The sequence below is a fragment of the Pocillopora damicornis genome, chromosome 11 (assembly GCF_964200805.1).
Source record: "Pocillopora damicornis chromosome 11, jaPocDami1.2, whole genome shotgun sequence".
NCBI classification, from domain to species: domain Eukaryota; kingdom Metazoa; phylum Cnidaria; class Anthozoa; order Scleractinia; family Pocilloporidae; genus Pocillopora; species Pocillopora damicornis.
In genome coordinates this window covers 795,001-812,558 of record NC_142680.1, presented here as the reverse complement: position 1 = coordinate 812,558, position 17,558 = coordinate 795,001, and the positions used below count along the sequence as shown (strand labels likewise).

Below are 17,558 nucleotides of genomic sequence, written 5' to 3'. Positions count from 1 at the left end.
TCCGATTTTCCGATTTTCCTGCTCAAAAACGCGTTTACAACGCTGGAGCCAGTGAGAGTTATCCTTAAATAGCATACCCTGTTTGTTTCGTGTAAACTGTGTAGTAACTGGTTATTTTTGTTAAAGAGCTCTTAACATGATCCCGTTAACCTTACTAGCACAGTAATTAGAGCAGGAACCGTCAATGAAGTAAATCCCGATGTGAGTGCGGGGAAACTGCAGAAATGGCGAATGTCAGAGGCCGAGACCACTCCGTCTGACGGATAGGCTGCGAAAAAAGGACAGCGGGTCTATCATAATTGTGATATACCTAACAAAGCAATTTACTCACAAACTCGGACTGCGAATTATTTTAAAAATTTCAAGTTTAATCTCAAATTCAGTCGTGAACTTCTTACAGTAAAAACTCTCTAAACTCCAAAATATTGAATGACTTCTTGACTTTCAAGTCTCGTATTTTCCACGATTTTTCTCACTTTGATTTAGCTCTGAAACATCTTTTTTATTCAAGAACGTAATGTTTCCATTTCGTCAGCGATTGGATCAAGGCTGAGTAAATTCAACAGATCCTCACACTCCTCCTCGATTATTCGCACGCGCTTAATAGGTGACTCCCTGCGCCATTTTAAATCATTTTTATGAGAATCTCTAACATGAGAGTAAGGGTTATCCAAGGAATCCTGTAATTCCTCTTCATCAGGATTCGTGCTCTTGATAATCCAATCAATTAAGCTGTCTGGCATTTCAAAGCCAGCAAATTTATACATCTTCTTAGCTGTGGTAACAGGCATTGTAGTAATTTCTCGGTAGGTTACCTCCATATAACTGTCTTTCCATTCAGAATTTGATTCTCTGCCAAACTGAATATTTGCTTCGATTTTACCACACATCTTTCGCACCAGAGAACGAAATCGGACGTAAGTGAAATCCGAGATCCACCCGTTCTTTATTCGTGAATTTAGGCTTCCTCTCGGATCGCGCACTATTTGAATGACACGTATGTCAGTGTCGGGATTCGCGTGGAACACGCGTGGGATAATGGTCGAGATACTCTCGCGCGGAACGCGAACTTGTCCGACCTTTACTACGCTGTGGTTAAAATCTTTGAGGCAAACCTCTTCTGCAAATTCCGGATAACGATGAAGATTAGGCCAGAACCACTTTCCAGTTTTTGTCTTGCGCTTAAATGGAGAAGTTCTGAAGACGTTTTTCTCAAAAACCCCTGCACCCACCCAATGCGATGAGGTATGAAAAAGAAAATCTTTTCCCGCTCTGGAATGCGTGAAATGACAAGACAGCAAGGCCTTAATCAAATCCAACGTAACTCTAACTTGCTCTCTACTTCCTGTAATAGATCCTGAAAACCATTTCTTAGTTACCCACAAAGGTTCATAAACTGTAAACATTTGAGGATCAGCAGCAAACATCTTAGTTACGAATGTTGTTCCAGAACGATCGTCACCAAAGATTAGGAGACTCTTTCGTTTTTTCACCGAAGTTGTTTTCGGAAGCTGGTCGGGAGTACGTTTTATCTCCTCATCTTTTAGTCGCGATCTATGACTATGAAGATTTGTTGCCACTTTGCTTGAATTCTGTCCATGATTAAAACTTTGTCGATTCGAATTTTTATTTTGAATTCGATCTGAATTTTGCACATTACTAGGCGATGATTTATCTTGATCATTTGAAACTGGCATTTTACTTGACAACAGAGATCTATGAAGGGAACTTTTCACTAACATTTGTTGAGTGTCTACAGGACTAACTTTGATGATATTCCCCTTTTCACTGTTATCATGTTTGAGAAGACGAAGAGGATTTCTGTCGCTCAATTTTTCTTTTAAGTTGTCTGATACATTGGTACTGAAATTATTTTTTGTTGCGAGATTTTCAGTCTGATTTAAAATTTCACCTTTGTATATTTTTACTTGCTGAAGGATGGACTTTGTGTCATTGTATACCATGTGGTGTTTTGATGAGTTTACAAACTTAAACTGTCTCTCCAGTTTCCTTCTTAATCCGATTTGAGGGTGTAACATGTGATGCCGTAGGCGTTCAACCCCCCGGTTGGGCGAGCGGTTGTCAAATCTTCGGGAAGATTTCGCTGTTTCAGAATATCTTTCGGAATCCGATTTGGACTCTACTGGACTCCTATGTTTATTTCTTGAGAGTTCTCCTGAATCAATTGTATTCATTTTTCTCTCCAGAAATGAAGATACATTCTGAGGAGAACCCATTTCATCTTGCTTTTTCAAGTCAGTGACTGGGTCAAAATCATTTGATTCATGTAACACTTTGCTGGACTTGGAGACAGGAACATCAGTTGAAGATAAATTTTTTGGAGCATCGTAATCATCCAAGTCAAGCAGATCCTTGAAAGCGTCATCATTTCTTACAAAATCAGAAATTACCTCTGCCCTCCAACCTACGCCTCCAAGTTGGGTGTAGGAGTCATTCCGTTGCGATTCTGGTTCATGGATGAATTGTGTAGACAAATCTCTGTTTATAAATGGATTTTCTATCTGATGTACCATAACAAATAGATAGAAACCAGAACAAGCTATCACAACCAAGGCAACTTTGATTAGGCTCAGCTGGCTCTGTAGTCCTTTGCGAGTCTTCTTTACTTTGGCAGCCATTTTTTTGTTTCTCCTGGGCTGGGTAAAGATATGATCTGCGGCTCAAGGACGTAATCTACACGTTCTCCGGCTGCACTGCAACAAGCTTAACTGAAGGAAAGCAAGAGATGGAGATTGCGTTGGAAATCTTAAACACGTGTTTTATTCGAAAGCAGTCCGTAGAGGGCTATGTTAAACGATAAAAATAGAACTATATTTAATCTGAAATATTGTAAGGGTTTCCATATATGGGTGTTGGGAAAAAGAATGGAAATATTATATTACTTTGAGCCATTCGATACAAAAATTTCAATAAGACTGTTTGATTATTTCTTATTGCTTTTGTCGATCTCATCTAAGTACAATTTCTTTCACCTTTTTTTCTTATTGCGGTTGTGAATTTGGTACGAAAACAGTTGCTCCGTTTCTACGGTGATCGGTGATTAGTTGTACTTTTTTGTGATAAGCTATGTTTTTAATCATGTCAATTTTCTAGTTGTAAATCTCTCTGGTAAAAGTTAACCTCGCACAGGAATTCCTGGAAACTCCTGCTTCCTATACTATTGATTACTACCAGACTGGTTTTTTTTTAGTCAAATTTTAAAGTCAAATTCACGATTCCAGAATATTTCTTGAATTTTAAGTTAACACCTTCAACACCTCTTCTTAAAAAAAAGGTGACTATGATTGTAAATAGCTAATGCTTTTTCATCTCCGCACTGAATTTGTAATTATATAACTTATGCGAATAACACGTAGTTTTCTTAGGGGTGGTACCTTAAGTACGCCCCTTCTTCTCCGAATTTTCTGTTTACTCTGTTGTTATATAACAATCTTCTAAGGCTATTTTCTCGTAAACTATCTTTTCAAGCGTAATTTCAATTCTACCAATAGGTTAACTATAATTTTTATATTATCAATCTTGTCTTTGTTCTGGCCGATCTCAACCGTAAAATTAAGAAATTTAAGGTAGAAGACGATCTTGTGATTGCGTAAACAATTCGAAGGTGCATACTTAGTATACAGGAATTGTCGTACGTACTCTAACGTGATTCGCTGGCTGAAACGGAGCGATCGCGATGTAAGAAGATTGACAGCTTAGAAGTGTCATCTTTGGTGTCGCCTTTATAAGCTGGTGCACAGCATCTTTCAATCAGAGAATATAGCAAAGCAGAACAGTGTGGACTTATGTCCAAAGAAATAGGTAATAAAGAAAATTCAACCGAGTGTTAGAGACTAATTCTTCTAACAGCTGTATGTCTATTGAAAAACGGTAAGAATGGCTAAACAGAGAACTTTTCCGTTCGAGTTTGCCTGTCTTCAAGACCAAAGCTTGTGTTTAAAATTTTTCGCAGAAGCTTGCGTGAAACCGAAAAAGTTTTTGTGTAAACGCTATTAATGTTATTTACCGTAAAAATTAGGCTGAAGTTTGGTTTGATAGATACATATTGCAGTCACTGGTCGCTTTAGCCCGTTTTGAAATTTACATATTGTGGATAAAACAAGAAAAAGGGTCTGTCATAATTACCTTTTAACAGCACGCCTCATCGAAACCAATAGACTCTTTTCTAAAAACAGACTGACAGACAGACAAACAAGCAATTACTTTCTTCTTAGAACTTCCTTAAAAACCCGATTAAAACATCTGCAATTAAGTATTCAAGGTTTTGTTTTTAAAATAGTAAGACTAAACAATTTTCAGTATTTCACTTGGCTAAAGAGTTTTCCGGGAAAATTCTTTTACTCTCTTACTTTATTGCGGTTTGTTTGTACCATAAATCTCCTGTGAAAAGCTTATCTCCTCGTGATGTTCAAATTATTTTTTTTAAACCGCCAGACTTCCCTACAGACTGGTATAGACGATCATATCAAACGTTTATTTGCATGCTTTATTATAAAAAGCAATAGAAAATACCAGCTGGTACATAGATTTATCTTCTTTTTTTGTTTGTTACAAGGAGAAAACTAGAGCTTTCAGCTAAAATTCAGCTAAAAATTTAGCTGAATTTTTTTACAATTTAAATTATCTCCCGTTGGGTTCTTTAAGGTCGTCTTAACAATATTCATCATACAATTGTATCCTGCTATTTGTTTCTAGTCGTCCTTTATTAATTCTCAAATCTTTCCTATTAACCAGAAATATGGGGACTGCTCAGATAATTCCTTTGTTCCACGTTTGTAACAAAAGGAATAAATTAAGAGGAAAATTTGTCCTGTGAGATGGACGTTGAAATCGGTGATCCCTTTGTTTTTGAATAGAGTTAAATTTGTAAGCTTTTGTTTTTCTGACTGAATGTTGAATAAATTGTTAATGAGATGAGCCATTGAAAGGAACAATGAAGTCCTTTATGGTAGATATCGTTAAAAAAAAGAAAAACATTTTGACGGGAATGTGCCGCAAATTATGAACATCGAGCAATGCATGGTTGTAAAAAGAAAATTTAAACCTCTCGAAAAAAGAAAAAATCGAACGAAAATTTTTTCTCGATAAACAACAAAATGTTTCAAGTGTAATATTAGTCTGCGCCTGGTGTGTCCTACCATTTTACTGTATAAATATTTCATTTTGAACGTTTTGAAGCTTCTTGAATCCGATGTTCGGATTCCTGTACGTATCAATGTGAAACATAAGTCGAAAGAACTTGTCAACTCCGGCTAAAGTTTTTTAACGATCTTTATTCAAAATGACACTTTAATACATACGGAGAAAACCCCAATCAAAGCATAAGATCAAATCGCATATCAATGTATACCAAAGTTTTCCATGATCTTTTCTTGTAAAGACGCTTTTAAATAAACACATCCAGGAGCCTATGACATATCGAATTAATGGAGCTTTATACGGCGAAAAATCAGCCGAAGTTTACTCCACGTACCAGATGATTGAAATTCGTGAAACAGTAAACAGATTATAGCATGGTTAGGAGAGTGATATTAATATCGCGTATCATTTAAACCAAGGAGATTTAACTATGCTGCGATGCAGTTGAAATCCATACGTGAAAACACGACATTCATCGAATGAAGTAACGCTGAATTGAACTTACCTTTCAATGGCCCGTTCTGGTTTAATCGATTCACCTTTTTCAACCGCCGAACTGATTACGGGATTCTGATTAGCACCTCTCTCAAGCTGAAATTCTATTCGTTAATCTTTTTCATGCAGAGTTCTGGCGCCATCAATTTTTTTTGTCGTAATTGAATAATTCGTAGTCGAAAAGTTCGAGATAAGGTGTAAATGTGTTTCTTCCTTTTATTTCAGTAAAATTTAAATGCGACAGTGAGATTAAAACTCCTGCACAGTTGTGGGTTTTGTATTCTTCGGCTAAGAAATAAACAAATAAACAGGAGTGAAGAAAGACGAACTAATGTAAACTTGTCTCCCCTGGTTACAAATGGTGTCACGCCAACTGGGGTTATTTTAAAAGATTGGGGTAAAATATAAAAAGAAGAGATAAATGTTATTTTCATACTGGACTTGTAATCAATAATTTATGAAAAGGGAGCAAGTATTTTGATAACTTTTTTTTCGAAGTGTAGTCCTCTGCTTCTCTCCACGCAGCGAGAGACTTAAAATTTTCGAATGGTATCAAAATTGTCCGGAAAACTGGCCGCCAAAGAGGCAGAAGTATTAAATGACTGACTTCAGGCTTCGAAAGGGACGAACGGTTGTTAAGTTCCTGATAAAAAAAATATCTTAAATTTCAAAGTAAGGATGAAGATGGAAATTTAATAGTCCGCTAAGACAGCGATAACAGAAATGATAATTTTATCCTCTGATAGACCCTTCGTCAAAAACCGATCGCTCAATAATTATTTGAAATAATATGAAAAGAAGTTTACACTTTCGCCAAGGTCACTAGACCTGTAATTACAATCAACATGGAGGATGATAGGTGCTGTTTATCAAAATGATCAGAGAAACGCAACTGAACACTTGACAAACGTGTTAAAATTAAGATATAGTTTCTTTCTCTGTTTTTATATATATTTGTTGCCACTTTGATTTATTTAACTTACTATTTGAAAAAAGGCGTTTGCCCAATTTAATAAATATAATATTCTTTGTTGCATGCGTTCATATTCAAATTTTATTTTCACGCTTATTCGGGTTTCGAGTTTCTTCCGGCTCAGGGTAAATTTTTGCTGAAGGGTTTACCACCGGAGAGAATTGCGTTTCAAGATGTGATCTATATCTCGCGTATAAGATGAGAATGATCTTACGGGTCAGTAGCATTTTTGGGCAACAGTCGCAATTTGAGCGATCTTTTTGCTTGAGAAAAAAAACATTATTTCAAAGCAATTGATCACTTTTTGGGCATAAATACTCGTATGAATTCAGAATTTTAAATACGGAGTCTTATTTTATAATAATACTTAAATTTAAAAAGTATTTTAAAATGTTAAAATATCTTAAAAGAAACCTTACACTATCAATTATTACATGTCATTTTTATCATCATCATTATTATTTGTATTGTTATTACTTTTGTTACCGTTATTACATTGGACAAATACAGATCACCACATGAATTCTACCTAGTACCCCTCATGCAACCCTGGAGAAAGTGTTACATAATGTCACACTGTACATGTAATGCCATCATCTTCAATACACTCACAACGAGACAATTTTTATTCTTTTATTGACAATCTACCATTCGCATGATAGACTACAATGCTGAACTACTAACACAACTGCACATGGTTTACCACTCGTCTTTATAAAGTGCCACAAAAAACAAAAGGTTGCTTTTTTGTTTTCCTTAATTACACATTATTTTCTTTTGGACTTATTTCCCTCACAATTGATACAACCTAACTATACTTGAATTAATTATTCCCTGATATATCTTCAGTAAATTTTCCAACTAAAGAGAAATGATTTAAGATCTAAGAAAAACAATTTACTTGTGTTTCTATAAGTTCTTGGAACTAAAATTTAAGGAAGGTATGTCAATCAGTAAGAAAAATTTTTATTTCCAACAAGTTATTTTCACTTCCCATTTTATTTGGGATTTTTAATCCTTATTAATTACATGAATAGCAAAACCTAAAGCCCACAATAATAGCCTGAATTACATGACTCTTTCCCCTTTGATTATTTCCTCTGGTTTTTATAATAGCATAAAACTTGCAATTTGATAGAGTCATTGATTTTTGTTTTTTTGACACGTGCTTTTGACATTGGAAAATTTGAAATTTCTCATTTGCAAAGATTTGGATCTGAATTTTTTTATGACTAGATAACCTATAAAAATCACTAAATACCAGAAAAAGAAACAAGACAACTGTTTGTGGTTTAAATCCATATGGAACTGGGAAATCTCCACCAACCTTCAAGAATTGAAGACTTTCTACACAAAGCATGATTTCTGACAATTATTTGCCAAATGATCAGTGAGTATGTAAAAATATTCAAAGAACCTGAGAAAATACTTAGTAAACAACTTGTGAATAATTATATAAAGCAGACAGTTGCGAAGTATGTCGCACCCAAACAATTTCTTATAGTTTGAAGAAATTTGCAGTAAGATAATCTTTGACTTTGGGCCATATTACATTTGTTTCTGTTCCAGAAAATGATTCAAGTATTCCTTGTTTCCTGTAAACAAAACAGCATTTAAAAAGTGTGAAATATCATAAAACATGAAGTTTCTGTGAAGACTAAATCACACAAAATGGTTCAACATACTGTACTTGTTTGTACTTACGTATAAAAATCAATAAGTGGCTTTGTCATTTCCTCATACTGTTTTAATCTCTGTCGCACAGTCTCAGGCTAGAGGAAAAATGCCAGCATCATACAAATTTTAATAATTTCATTAAGTTAGCGTTTTTTTTTTCAATCCTTTCTTTCTCTTTTACATGCCGTTGTTTTTAAGAACATTTCCTGATTAATTAAAGGGCTTTTGATTTAAAAAAATACATCAAAACTTTCACAGTAAGCCAGATAACAAACCTTATCATCATCTCTTTGAACAAGATCCTCACCTGTGTCGTCATCTTTTCCCTAAAGAGAAATTCAATTGCTAATATTAAAACAACACAACACATAACTTAAAAACCTCACCGCTTTGATTTTTTTCTCAGCGAAGCAATCTTGCTGTCTTAATGTTAGTACTACTTGCAGACATCATCTTGAGAAGGTTGGAAAGCAGACAGCTCAAAGTCTGTCTAGGTCTTGCATTTACCTTCTTGTCACCTTGATATTATTGTTAAGAGACCACCCCAGGGAACCTATAAGAACTTCAACCCTAAGAAATTACTATCCTCCTCCATAACTACAGCTAATACAGTGAAGATCAACTTTGAACAACTTGTCTTGCATCTACCAAAAAGTCACCTTTTCCTTTTGACCCTATCTCATTGTTGTAACTAAGAGCTGAGAGATTGAAAATACTTTTCCTAAAATAAACACCAGCACCTGGGGTAAACAGTCCTATATTACTTAATTAAATCACATAAATATTCAGAAGAACAATACAACTGGATTGTTATCAAATCACAGTGTCACTTAATGTTATTCAAATGTCTTCAATAACAGAAACATTTCATGATTAAAACCCTTCCTATGCTTAAACACCCAGATGTTAATCTTCATAAAAGTTGCTAATCATCACAAATTGTAAAGATTAACTGCAGTCATAAAATACTTCATACTGCTCACGTACTGGTACTTTAGGAGGGTTGAAATCTAAGTTGTAAGTCTTCCCACTCCCTGGATGTATCCAACGTTTCTAGGAAGTGAAAAGTAAACATATTTCATATTTCATTTCAAGACATAATTATCTTTCTTTTATTCACACATTAGTGACAACAGCGCTGAAATACCAGCACAACAGTACTTGGTTTACCACTGTTCTAACTTGTTTAGTGCCACAAAAGGCTGCTTTTTTTTAATAAATTATACATTATTTTCTTTTGGACTCATTTGACTTCACATTACTCAAATTGATCTGCAGAGTAACTACTAGCTATTATCACTCTAACCTTTTGAAATTTTCATTAGATTATCTCTTGTTATGGATCATGAGAGACCACCTAATGTGACTCAACATGGTACAAATTGATGTTTCAGAAATAGAAAAGAAAACTTACTGAAATTCTATCAATTATGGTTTCAAATGGAACATCTAAGTTTATAACAACATCAAGCTCTTGTTTCTCGCCCAGCTTCTCTGCCTGTACAACAGTTCTTGGAAAACCTAAAAATACAGGTGTAGGTAGAAGAGCAGTAAATACACACCAGGATCATTCTCAAGAGACCTCGCCCTTTATGCCTGGGTTTTCTGTCCTCTGCCCATATTCCTGCTTATACCCGTATGTTAAAAGATTATGGGCTATAGTCTGATCCTCTAAGCCTCTTTTCTAATGAAACAAAGTCACAAATTATGTAGAATACACAGGTAAGTGTTTACCCAACAGTGAATGCCAATGTGGCAAAACTAGTTACCTTTGGAAGGCACTGTTTTCATTTAAAGCAAGAAATTTGAAAGTCAAGTTGCAGGAAACAAATATATCGAAGGGCCTTTCCATGACAAGACACATTGAGGAAAAAGTGATCCATGCATTGTGTGGAAATAGTTTTTCTTCTGAACAGAAACGACCCTCTCCTCGCATTCCTCACAAAATGGACGTCTTTTCCACGCTTCAGATAAGAAACCTCACTGTTGTTGGCATCTGTTTATCACTTCAAATTTCATACAAATCAAAGAGAGCTTTGGATACTGTATAGTTTTTATTAGCTTATGACTCTCAAAATACATCCAATCAAAATTAATTTTCTATTAAAACTGTGTACGCAATTTGCATTATAAGTATATCATTTCGAATCAATTTTGCACAGATCAGCTGAGAAGATGTTTGCACCAAGGACATATCCTGAAATTGTAAAATCCTGAAAACTGCCTTGACATGTACCTACCATCTAAAAGCCAGCTTCCTCCAGATAACTCCTTCATCTTGGCCATTATCAGTTCTATCATGACTTCATCAGGTACAAGTCCTCCTTTTTCCACGATCGCTTTTGCTTTCAAGCCAACTTCTGTACCTTCTTTAATTTGGGATCGGAGCACATCTCCACTCGATAAATGTGTTACCTTAAAAGTACTTACAATGCGTTCAGATACAGTTCCTTTACCTGATCCTGGAGGGCCCATGATGAGGGCGCGCACTGGCTTCGACGACATGTTCGACAGGTGTATTTGGCGAGTATGATTGATAGGCGAGAGCGCTGCACGAAGTAGTCGAAGGCGATGGGCAGAGCGCATATTTATATCAGTCAAGGAAATATTATTGGAACTAAACCAAAAAAAAAATGGTAGACTGGGAACCAAAAACATTACGCTGACCAAGTCACAGTTGGCTCTAATATTTGCACGTGTGTGTTTTAAAATGGCGGACGCTGAAAATCAGAAGAGGTATTGTGTGGAAAATTTTTCCTTAAAAACTCGGAGTACAGTTGTTTTTTGTTCTCTGTATAATACTCCTAGATTAAAAAAATATCACGAGAGTTAAAAGGCTGTCGTTTTTTGTTTTACCCACGGGGACACTCTTTGTATTGAGGACTTTTTTCCTCGTCTGTTTCAAATGAACGCTGTGCAAAACGCTCTGCGAAAAGACAAGTGAACATTTTTTCCGTTACAATTGACTCACTCTCTTTACTTGTATTTCATCAGGTCAAGGAACTTCAAGAAGAAGTTCAAAGGGAAGGGTGATGATGCTAAACGGAAATTTAAGCCAAAAAAGTTTTCCAAGGATTTTAGGGGAGAGAATTCTCCTGGACAAAAACGGAAAGCTAACGACACAAATGCAGATGGTTACAGAAAGAAGTGGAAGGGTGAAATAGGAAGTCAAGATGGTAAAAAAGGATATAGACAATATGACAACAATGATAAACGTTTTTCAGTTAATGGCAAAGGATCACGGAAAAGTTATGTGAAAGGAAACTTTGTTGGTGATAAAGCCATGAAACGAAAGTTAAGTGATGGTAAGGGATCTGACTTCGGGAAAAAGAAAAATTTTTCCAGTTCTTGGGAAAATAAGAATGGTGAGTATATCGTGTCGTGATTCTCTGTATTCTGTAAATTAACCCTTGAACTCCCTAAGAGTAACTGGTATCTTAATTCTCCTTTCAATATCACTTCTGAATCAAACAATTAGGTCACGAGAATAAAGGAAATGATCACCAACTGAAGTAGCTCTTGATTGTAAGATAAATTCTCCTTGTCAAAACCTTAGGAAGTGTAGAGAGAACAGTATGGAGAATATATATTCTGAACTTTAATTGTGGGAAATAGTAGTAAATGCTGTTGGAAAGTGCTCAATACACACGAGTGTAGAATGAAATATAGTTCAAGTGACTAAAATGAAACACGCATGATTCCCTGTTACTCTGAGTTTCATGCTTACGCACTTGTCAGACAGATTTAATGAAAGTGCATAAGCAGGAAACTCAGAGTAACAGGGAATCATGTGTGTTTCATTTTTGTCATTTTGAACTGTATTCTGAACTTTATAATGTAGTGCTGTCAGGTAGACTGTGCAGCTTGATTTCTCTTCTGAGGCAATGTCAGCATGAGAATATTAAAATGAGAGTCATGAAGTGGTTCTTCTCTTTTGGTACTGTCTTCTTCTTTTTCACACAGTGAAATGCACTTTGACAGAGTTAACAACAAAAAACTTTAGCATTCTCTGGAAGTCCATGGTTTTTGTATATGCACATGCAAGGGAATTCTATGTGCTCTTTGTTTGAGAGTTTCTTGCATGTGCTTTGAGTGCAAACTTTCAGTATTGTTTGGAGTGACAGTTTATCATTCAGGCAGTTTCTCCACCCCTTCCCTCCCTTTTTCGACTGTTTATTCAGTGTGACAGGTGTCTGTTTCTCTTTCCTGTGTGGAGGCATATGGCTGAGTTGCCAGGATTTACCAGCCATGGGAACAGTCTCCATTTAGGAGCTGACTGCCAATAATGGAAGCTCCTTGTGGAAGTCTATTACATGTACTTGAGTTCACAAAGTATGTTTTCAATAAATTGTAAACTTGAATGTCTCCACTTAATCTTGTAGAATCTGATGAGAAGCCCAATATCTGGCAAATGAAGAAAAAAGAAAGAAAAGACTTTCGCCGCCAACAAGATGAAAACTATGATCTGGTTCATGGTCTTAAAAAACTCTATGAGACTATTAGAAGGTGTGGTAGCTTGAAAGTTGTAAGGCTGCAAATATAATGTAGCAAATTTCCAATCCAATTTTTCCTAGTGAAATAGGGTTGTGCACTGGTCCTAGTATGAATTCAACTCTTAAAAAATAAAATGTGGATCCAAATGTCTCTTATGACTTTTCTCACCTCAACTATTATACTTATTAGGAGGAAAAATTGATGCCACAGTGATTGATATTTTTTTATTTTATCTGTTTTTCAGAAAAAAGTGCTCTAAGGCAGAGAAGGCAGAATTGGTTGAGAAGATACTGAGTCTAATTGCTGGTCATACTCATGATGTGAGTACAAGAATTTAGGGGTGAATTAAACTCTAAGCAATTTTATTTCAAAATATGTTTAGTAATTTATTTTCCCCTCTCTCTACTTAACTGTAATTCCAGGTAATTTTCAAACATGATACAGGGCGTGTGATTCAGGCTTGTGTTAAGTTTGGTACTGTAGAGCAAAGACAGAAGTTGTTTGAGCAATTTAAAGGTAATTCATTTTCTTGGAAAAATATTAAAAGTAAAAATTTGTTTCAATCAAAAATGATTTCATAACCAGCTCAAGTCATGTCTGAATTTTTGTGTTAAAGGTGATTTTGGAGAACTTATCAAGTCAAAATATTCCAAGTTCTTCATCAAAAAATTGTTAATTTATGGGTAAGTACCTTATCAGCATTCTTTAACTGAACTTGGCACTTTTGTTGATGGTGTAATTTAGCTAACTGGGCAGAGGTTTTTCATTTTCATATTCTTAGTTCAGTCTGAATATAGACAGTAAACTGAAAGTAAAACAGTATTGTTGTCTGATTTCTGTTCCATCATTTTGAGAAATCCCTAATTTTAATAAGCAAATGTTTTCCACGGTCCACAATCATGGACACTACCTTCGATAGATTCTATTGGAAAAGAAACTCTGGTTTTTGTGGCTTGAAATGATTAACTCTCAACATTCATACCCTTTTATATGATTAACACTTTAACTTACAAGATCTGATTATTAACCCTTTAACTCCCAGATAAAATTTGTAATTCTCCTTACTGTCAACTATACAATGCTTATAACTTTAGCTCAGCGAATTTAGTATTGGATCAACTAATTATTTGCAAACTGATATTTTTCTTTATTCTCATCACTTATCTGTTTGATATTGTATTGATATTGTATGGAGAAATTCTGTCTTGATCTTTCATGGGAGTAAAAGGGTTAATTATCCCCTCCAGCTGCTACATATTTTTTTGTAAATCAGTTATGAGAATTTGATTTTAGATCTAGATGACAACTTAACTTCAAGTAGATAATTTTGAGTACCGTCATTGTCTCTTTGTTGATTGATGTATATGTATCAGAGGGAGAAGTTTCATGTGAATTACTTCTGGGACTTAATGGATTTAAGTACATAAAAGGAAACTGTTGAGGGTGTTTTAATCAGTGTAACATCTCATTTTCAATATCCTTAGAACTTACTTGTTTTATAAGTAAATTAAATGAAGAGAAAAATTTATTATTTAAGATGATGGGAAATTTTGGTCTTTTCAATCAGAACAAAGAAACAGCGGGATGTTATTATCAAGTGCTTTTATGGGCAAGTTCGCAAACTTATCAGACACAAGGTGAGATTATGATTTTAATGATGATACTGATAAGGCTCTCTATGACATAAGCTTGATTTATCAATATTTATATCTATGTATGGCTAACTTAGACAATTTTTATCAATTTTTAGGAGGCATCATCTATTCTAGAAACTATATACAGTGATTATGCAAACTCTGCCCAAAAAGCCCATCTTATACAGGAATTCTATGGAGCTGACTTTGCTTTTTTCAAGGTACATGTAATCTAGCATTACAAAAATTAATAAAAAAATGAAAAAACAATTCCATCCAAGTGATCTTTTGTTATCTCCAGATTCTTATAGTTAATTTTGAGTAAATTACCATCATGTAGTTGTGCTTGCCTCAACTTTCATCTGCCTTTCTAGTCATCAGAGCTAAATTCTTTGGAAAAAGTTTTGCAATCAGATCCAGCAAGGAAAACTGGAATCCTCAAATACATGAAAGATGCCTTGCTGCCTCTTATAGACAGGTAAAGTTTAAAGATGAAAATATCTTTAATAACCTTGAACCCTTGACAACTTAGATCTCATTAGCAATTTTGACTCCTTGTTGCTGGCTTAGAAATCTTATGATATTATTTGTGAGAACTTGGTATTGGATCAACTTATAATCCCCCAGTTGATACTTTTCTTTATTCTCATCACTTGTGTGCTTGATGTTGTGGTAATATTATGAAGAGAAATTCTGTCTTGATCACTCATGGGAGTTAAAGGGTTAAGGACTTAGTACACCCAGGCCAGATTAAGTATTAAACTTTTTACATACAGCACGAAAACAAACAGGTTAAATCCAACTTCTACTTGACTGGATTTAATACAAAATTTTTTTTTTCTCTCTGATTATGTCAAGCATTGTACCATCAAGTAACAGCTGGTGTTTTGCTTAATTTTCATGTAAATATATTTGAACACAGGATGAAAATCTGCAAGATTATCTGTCAAAGTTGAAAATGATATCTTTAGTTAATACAATTTGTGTTGCCCATGGATAGAGACAAACAGCATAATATTAATTTATTTTGTATTACTTTTTTCCATAGATCTGTCATTGGTCATAGTATAATTCACAGAGTCCTTCTTGAATACCTCACATATGCTGATGAAAATGCAAGATCAGTACGTACTTCATCCTCTTTTCATACCAGTACATTGTGAAGCCTCACTTCTTATACATAGTTGTATCTTCTCTGTAGGAAATGGTAGAGCTAATCAAAGATTCTGTTGTTCACATTCTTCATACTCATGATGGAGCCAGAGTTGGTATGCATTGTTTATGGTATGGGACTGTAAAGGTAAGTCTAGATTCTGTTGTTTATTTATGTTGAAATCTGGTAACTTTAATTTTTGAAATATCTTTTGATGTCTCATATGTTTACCAGCAACAAAATAATTTGATTAAGCTATTTGACTCTATAAAAAACCTGAGGAGCATACCTGAGAGGTTGAGTTCTAAGTATGACATGTTACATAGTAAATTTAACTTGAGTTTTCCAGATCTGAAATAAAGTGAGTTGGTAAGAATTACTTTTGACATTATTTCATTTTACAAACCCTCACCAATATTTAAAGACTTAAGGTGATTTTTTTTGTTGTTCTTGTATCTCTTTCAAGGATCGTAAAGTACTTGTCAAGTCCTTCAAAAGTTATTATGCAAAGATCTGCAAAGTAAGAGTTGTATTATGCTGTGATGTGAATTGAATGAATGCATCAGGAGGTCTTAAATTTTCCTCATGGTGTACTTCTTATGAGTTAGTCTGCCAAAATCTTAGGTCAGTCCCTTATGGTCTTAAGTTGGTTCCCTAACATCAAAGATTGGTCAGCAAGCAATATCTTACATTTGCTTTGTTCCCTAACATCTTAGACAAGTTATTTCACTTCTTACACAATGGCTCAAATTTAATTACAACACAGTGTTACTAATCATCCCATATCTAACATACTATCCAGCCATTGTGTGTCTCTCGATTTCAGAGGTGTAAACATAAATATATGCAATGAGAAGTGTTGTTGTGTCACTATATTTGACTTAAAGATATGGTGGGAACAGTTGATCATGAGAACAATTCTACATTTATGGTAAACTTACTTGAATATTGATTGTTGCTGTTTAATTTACAGGAAGAATTTGGACATCTTGTACTGTTAGCATTATTTGACTGTGTTGATGACACAGTGCTTGTCAAGAAGATTATGTTCTCGGTGAGATTAAAACTGTTTAGTTTTTCCTCCAAGGTTATGTATGTGACTGATTTTTTAGTTTAGCATACAGTTTTGTCCAACAGGTAGTGACTCAGGTGTGTGAAAAGTGTTAAAAAAGGTTATATTTTGTCTCTAAACAGATAGGTGAATGGAAATGATATGATTGTTTGGATTGAGCATTCACTTCTCAGCACTAGCCTTCAAAGAAATACATTGGCATTGGTTAGAATTAGGACTGGAGACTTTGAGAGCACAAAATTTATATAAACAAGAAGTCTAACAACTAAAATGACCTAAATGTGAACAGTTCTGGACAATGAAAATTATGCCTTAATGGTATATTTTTGTTTTTCTTGCTTGGCAGGAAATTCAACCATCTCTTCAGGAGTTAGCTGTGGACACTTATGGTAGGAAAGTGTTAATGTATCTGCTGTGTCCACGGAGCCCCAGCCATTTCCATCCCACCACCGTGGAGCTGCTCAAGAAAGGAGATGGAAACTCCAACAGGTGTAGTACCACAAGTTTTGCCTTCAATTATTTCTGACTTGGCAATAATAGTCCAAGTCTTGATAATAAAAATCCACACTTATTCTGACTTGTTATGAACAAGAGTTTCTTATTCTTGCTGATATCCTCTGAACACAACATAAATCCATTCATTTCTGCTTGGTACCAAAGAGAATTTGTACCAGAGATTTTTTTTTTAACAAGCAGCTGTAGGCACCCAAATGTAAACTTTGAATGTTTTATCAGATTTATCCTCTTTTTCAGGTTATCAGCCAGGCTTTGACCAGTTATTTGTTTCCTCATACATTTTTTTTTTCATTATTTTTCATTATTTCAGCAAAAAAGATTCACATCAGAGGCAAAATGAACTCTTGGAAGGAATTTCACCGGCACTGTTAGAGCTGATAGAGA

General features: G+C 34.9%; 3 protein-coding genes across 4 annotated transcripts in view; 1 reads left to right on the top strand and 2 right to left on the bottom strand.

The window, feature by feature from the left end:
• Positions 1-350: 350 nt before the first annotated feature.
• LOC113669543 (uncharacterized) lies at positions 351-5,906 on the bottom strand. 2 transcript variants are annotated; one of them, XM_089188158.1, is made up of 3 exons: positions 5,666-5,714; positions 4,147-4,197; positions 351-2,729 (listed from the first exon to the last, which is right to left on the bottom strand). In XM_089188158.1, exon 3 carries the CDS (start codon positions 2,637-2,639, stop codon positions 507-509), a length of 2,133 nt encoding a protein of 710 aa, XP_089044284.1. In that variant the 5' UTR covers positions 2,640-2,729; positions 4,147-4,197; positions 5,666-5,714; the 3' UTR covers positions 351-506. The 2 variants fall into 2 exon arrangements, with proteins under 2 accessions (XP_089044284.1, XP_027041399.2); XM_027185598.2 differs by lacking the exon at positions 4,147-4,197 and having other exon boundaries at positions 5,666-5,906.
• A 1,341-nt stretch (positions 5,907-7,247) lies between these two features.
• On the bottom strand, positions 7,248-10,943 carry LOC113669545 (GTP:AMP phosphotransferase AK3, mitochondrial). The gene is made up of 6 exons (XM_027185600.2): positions 10,546-10,943; positions 9,720-9,826; positions 9,293-9,358; positions 8,581-8,631; positions 8,333-8,400; positions 7,248-8,223 (listed from the first exon to the last, which is right to left on the bottom strand). The coding sequence occupies exons 1-6, from the start codon at positions 10,889-10,891 to the stop codon at positions 8,127-8,129; spliced, it is 735 nt and encodes a 244-aa protein (XP_027041401.2). The 5' UTR covers positions 10,892-10,943; the 3' UTR covers positions 7,248-8,126.
• Positions 10,914-17,558, top strand: part of LOC113669514 (pumilio homolog 3) — a 13,123-nt gene continuing 6,478 nt past the window's right edge. The window contains exons 1-15 of the mRNA XM_027185564.2: positions 10,914-11,041; positions 11,300-11,670; positions 12,688-12,811; positions 13,044-13,119; positions 13,222-13,315; positions 13,416-13,482; positions 14,367-14,436; positions 14,550-14,654; positions 14,808-14,911; positions 15,482-15,557; positions 15,635-15,733; positions 16,053-16,106; positions 16,560-16,640; positions 17,005-17,147; positions 17,485-17,558. The exon at positions 17,485-17,558 is cut by the window's right edge and continues 72 nt beyond it. Coding sequence (XP_027041365.2) covers positions 11,016-11,041; positions 11,300-11,670; positions 12,688-12,811; positions 13,044-13,119; positions 13,222-13,315; positions 13,416-13,482; positions 14,367-14,436; positions 14,550-14,654; positions 14,808-14,911; positions 15,482-15,557; positions 15,635-15,733; positions 16,053-16,106; positions 16,560-16,640; positions 17,005-17,147; positions 17,485-17,558 — 1,564 coding nt within the window. The 5' untranslated portion in view covers positions 10,914-11,015. The remainder of the gene's footprint in view (positions 11,042-11,299; positions 11,671-12,687; positions 12,812-13,043; positions 13,120-13,221; positions 13,316-13,415; positions 13,483-14,366; positions 14,437-14,549; positions 14,655-14,807; positions 14,912-15,481; positions 15,558-15,634; positions 15,734-16,052; positions 16,107-16,559; positions 16,641-17,004; positions 17,148-17,484) is intronic.

Excerpts from the sequence above, each read along its gene's own strand:
- LOC113669543 (XM_027185598.2), bottom strand. The coding sequence starts at position 2,639 with ATGGCTGCCAAAGTAAAGAAGACTCGCAAAGGACTACAGAGCCAGCTG.
- LOC113669545 (XM_027185600.2), bottom strand. The coding sequence starts at position 10,891 with ATGCGCTCTGCCCATCGCCTTCGACTACTTCGTGCAGCGCTCTCGCCT. Across the intron at positions 9,359-9,719 it reads CCATAATTGATAGAATTTCA|AAACGTTGGATACATCCAGG; the intron begins GTAAGTTTTCTT and ends TTCACTTCCTAG. Across the intron at positions 8,632-9,292 it reads TCAACCCTCCTAAAGTACCA|GGAAAAGATGACGACACAGG; the intron begins GTACGTGAGCAG and ends ATTTCTCTTTAG.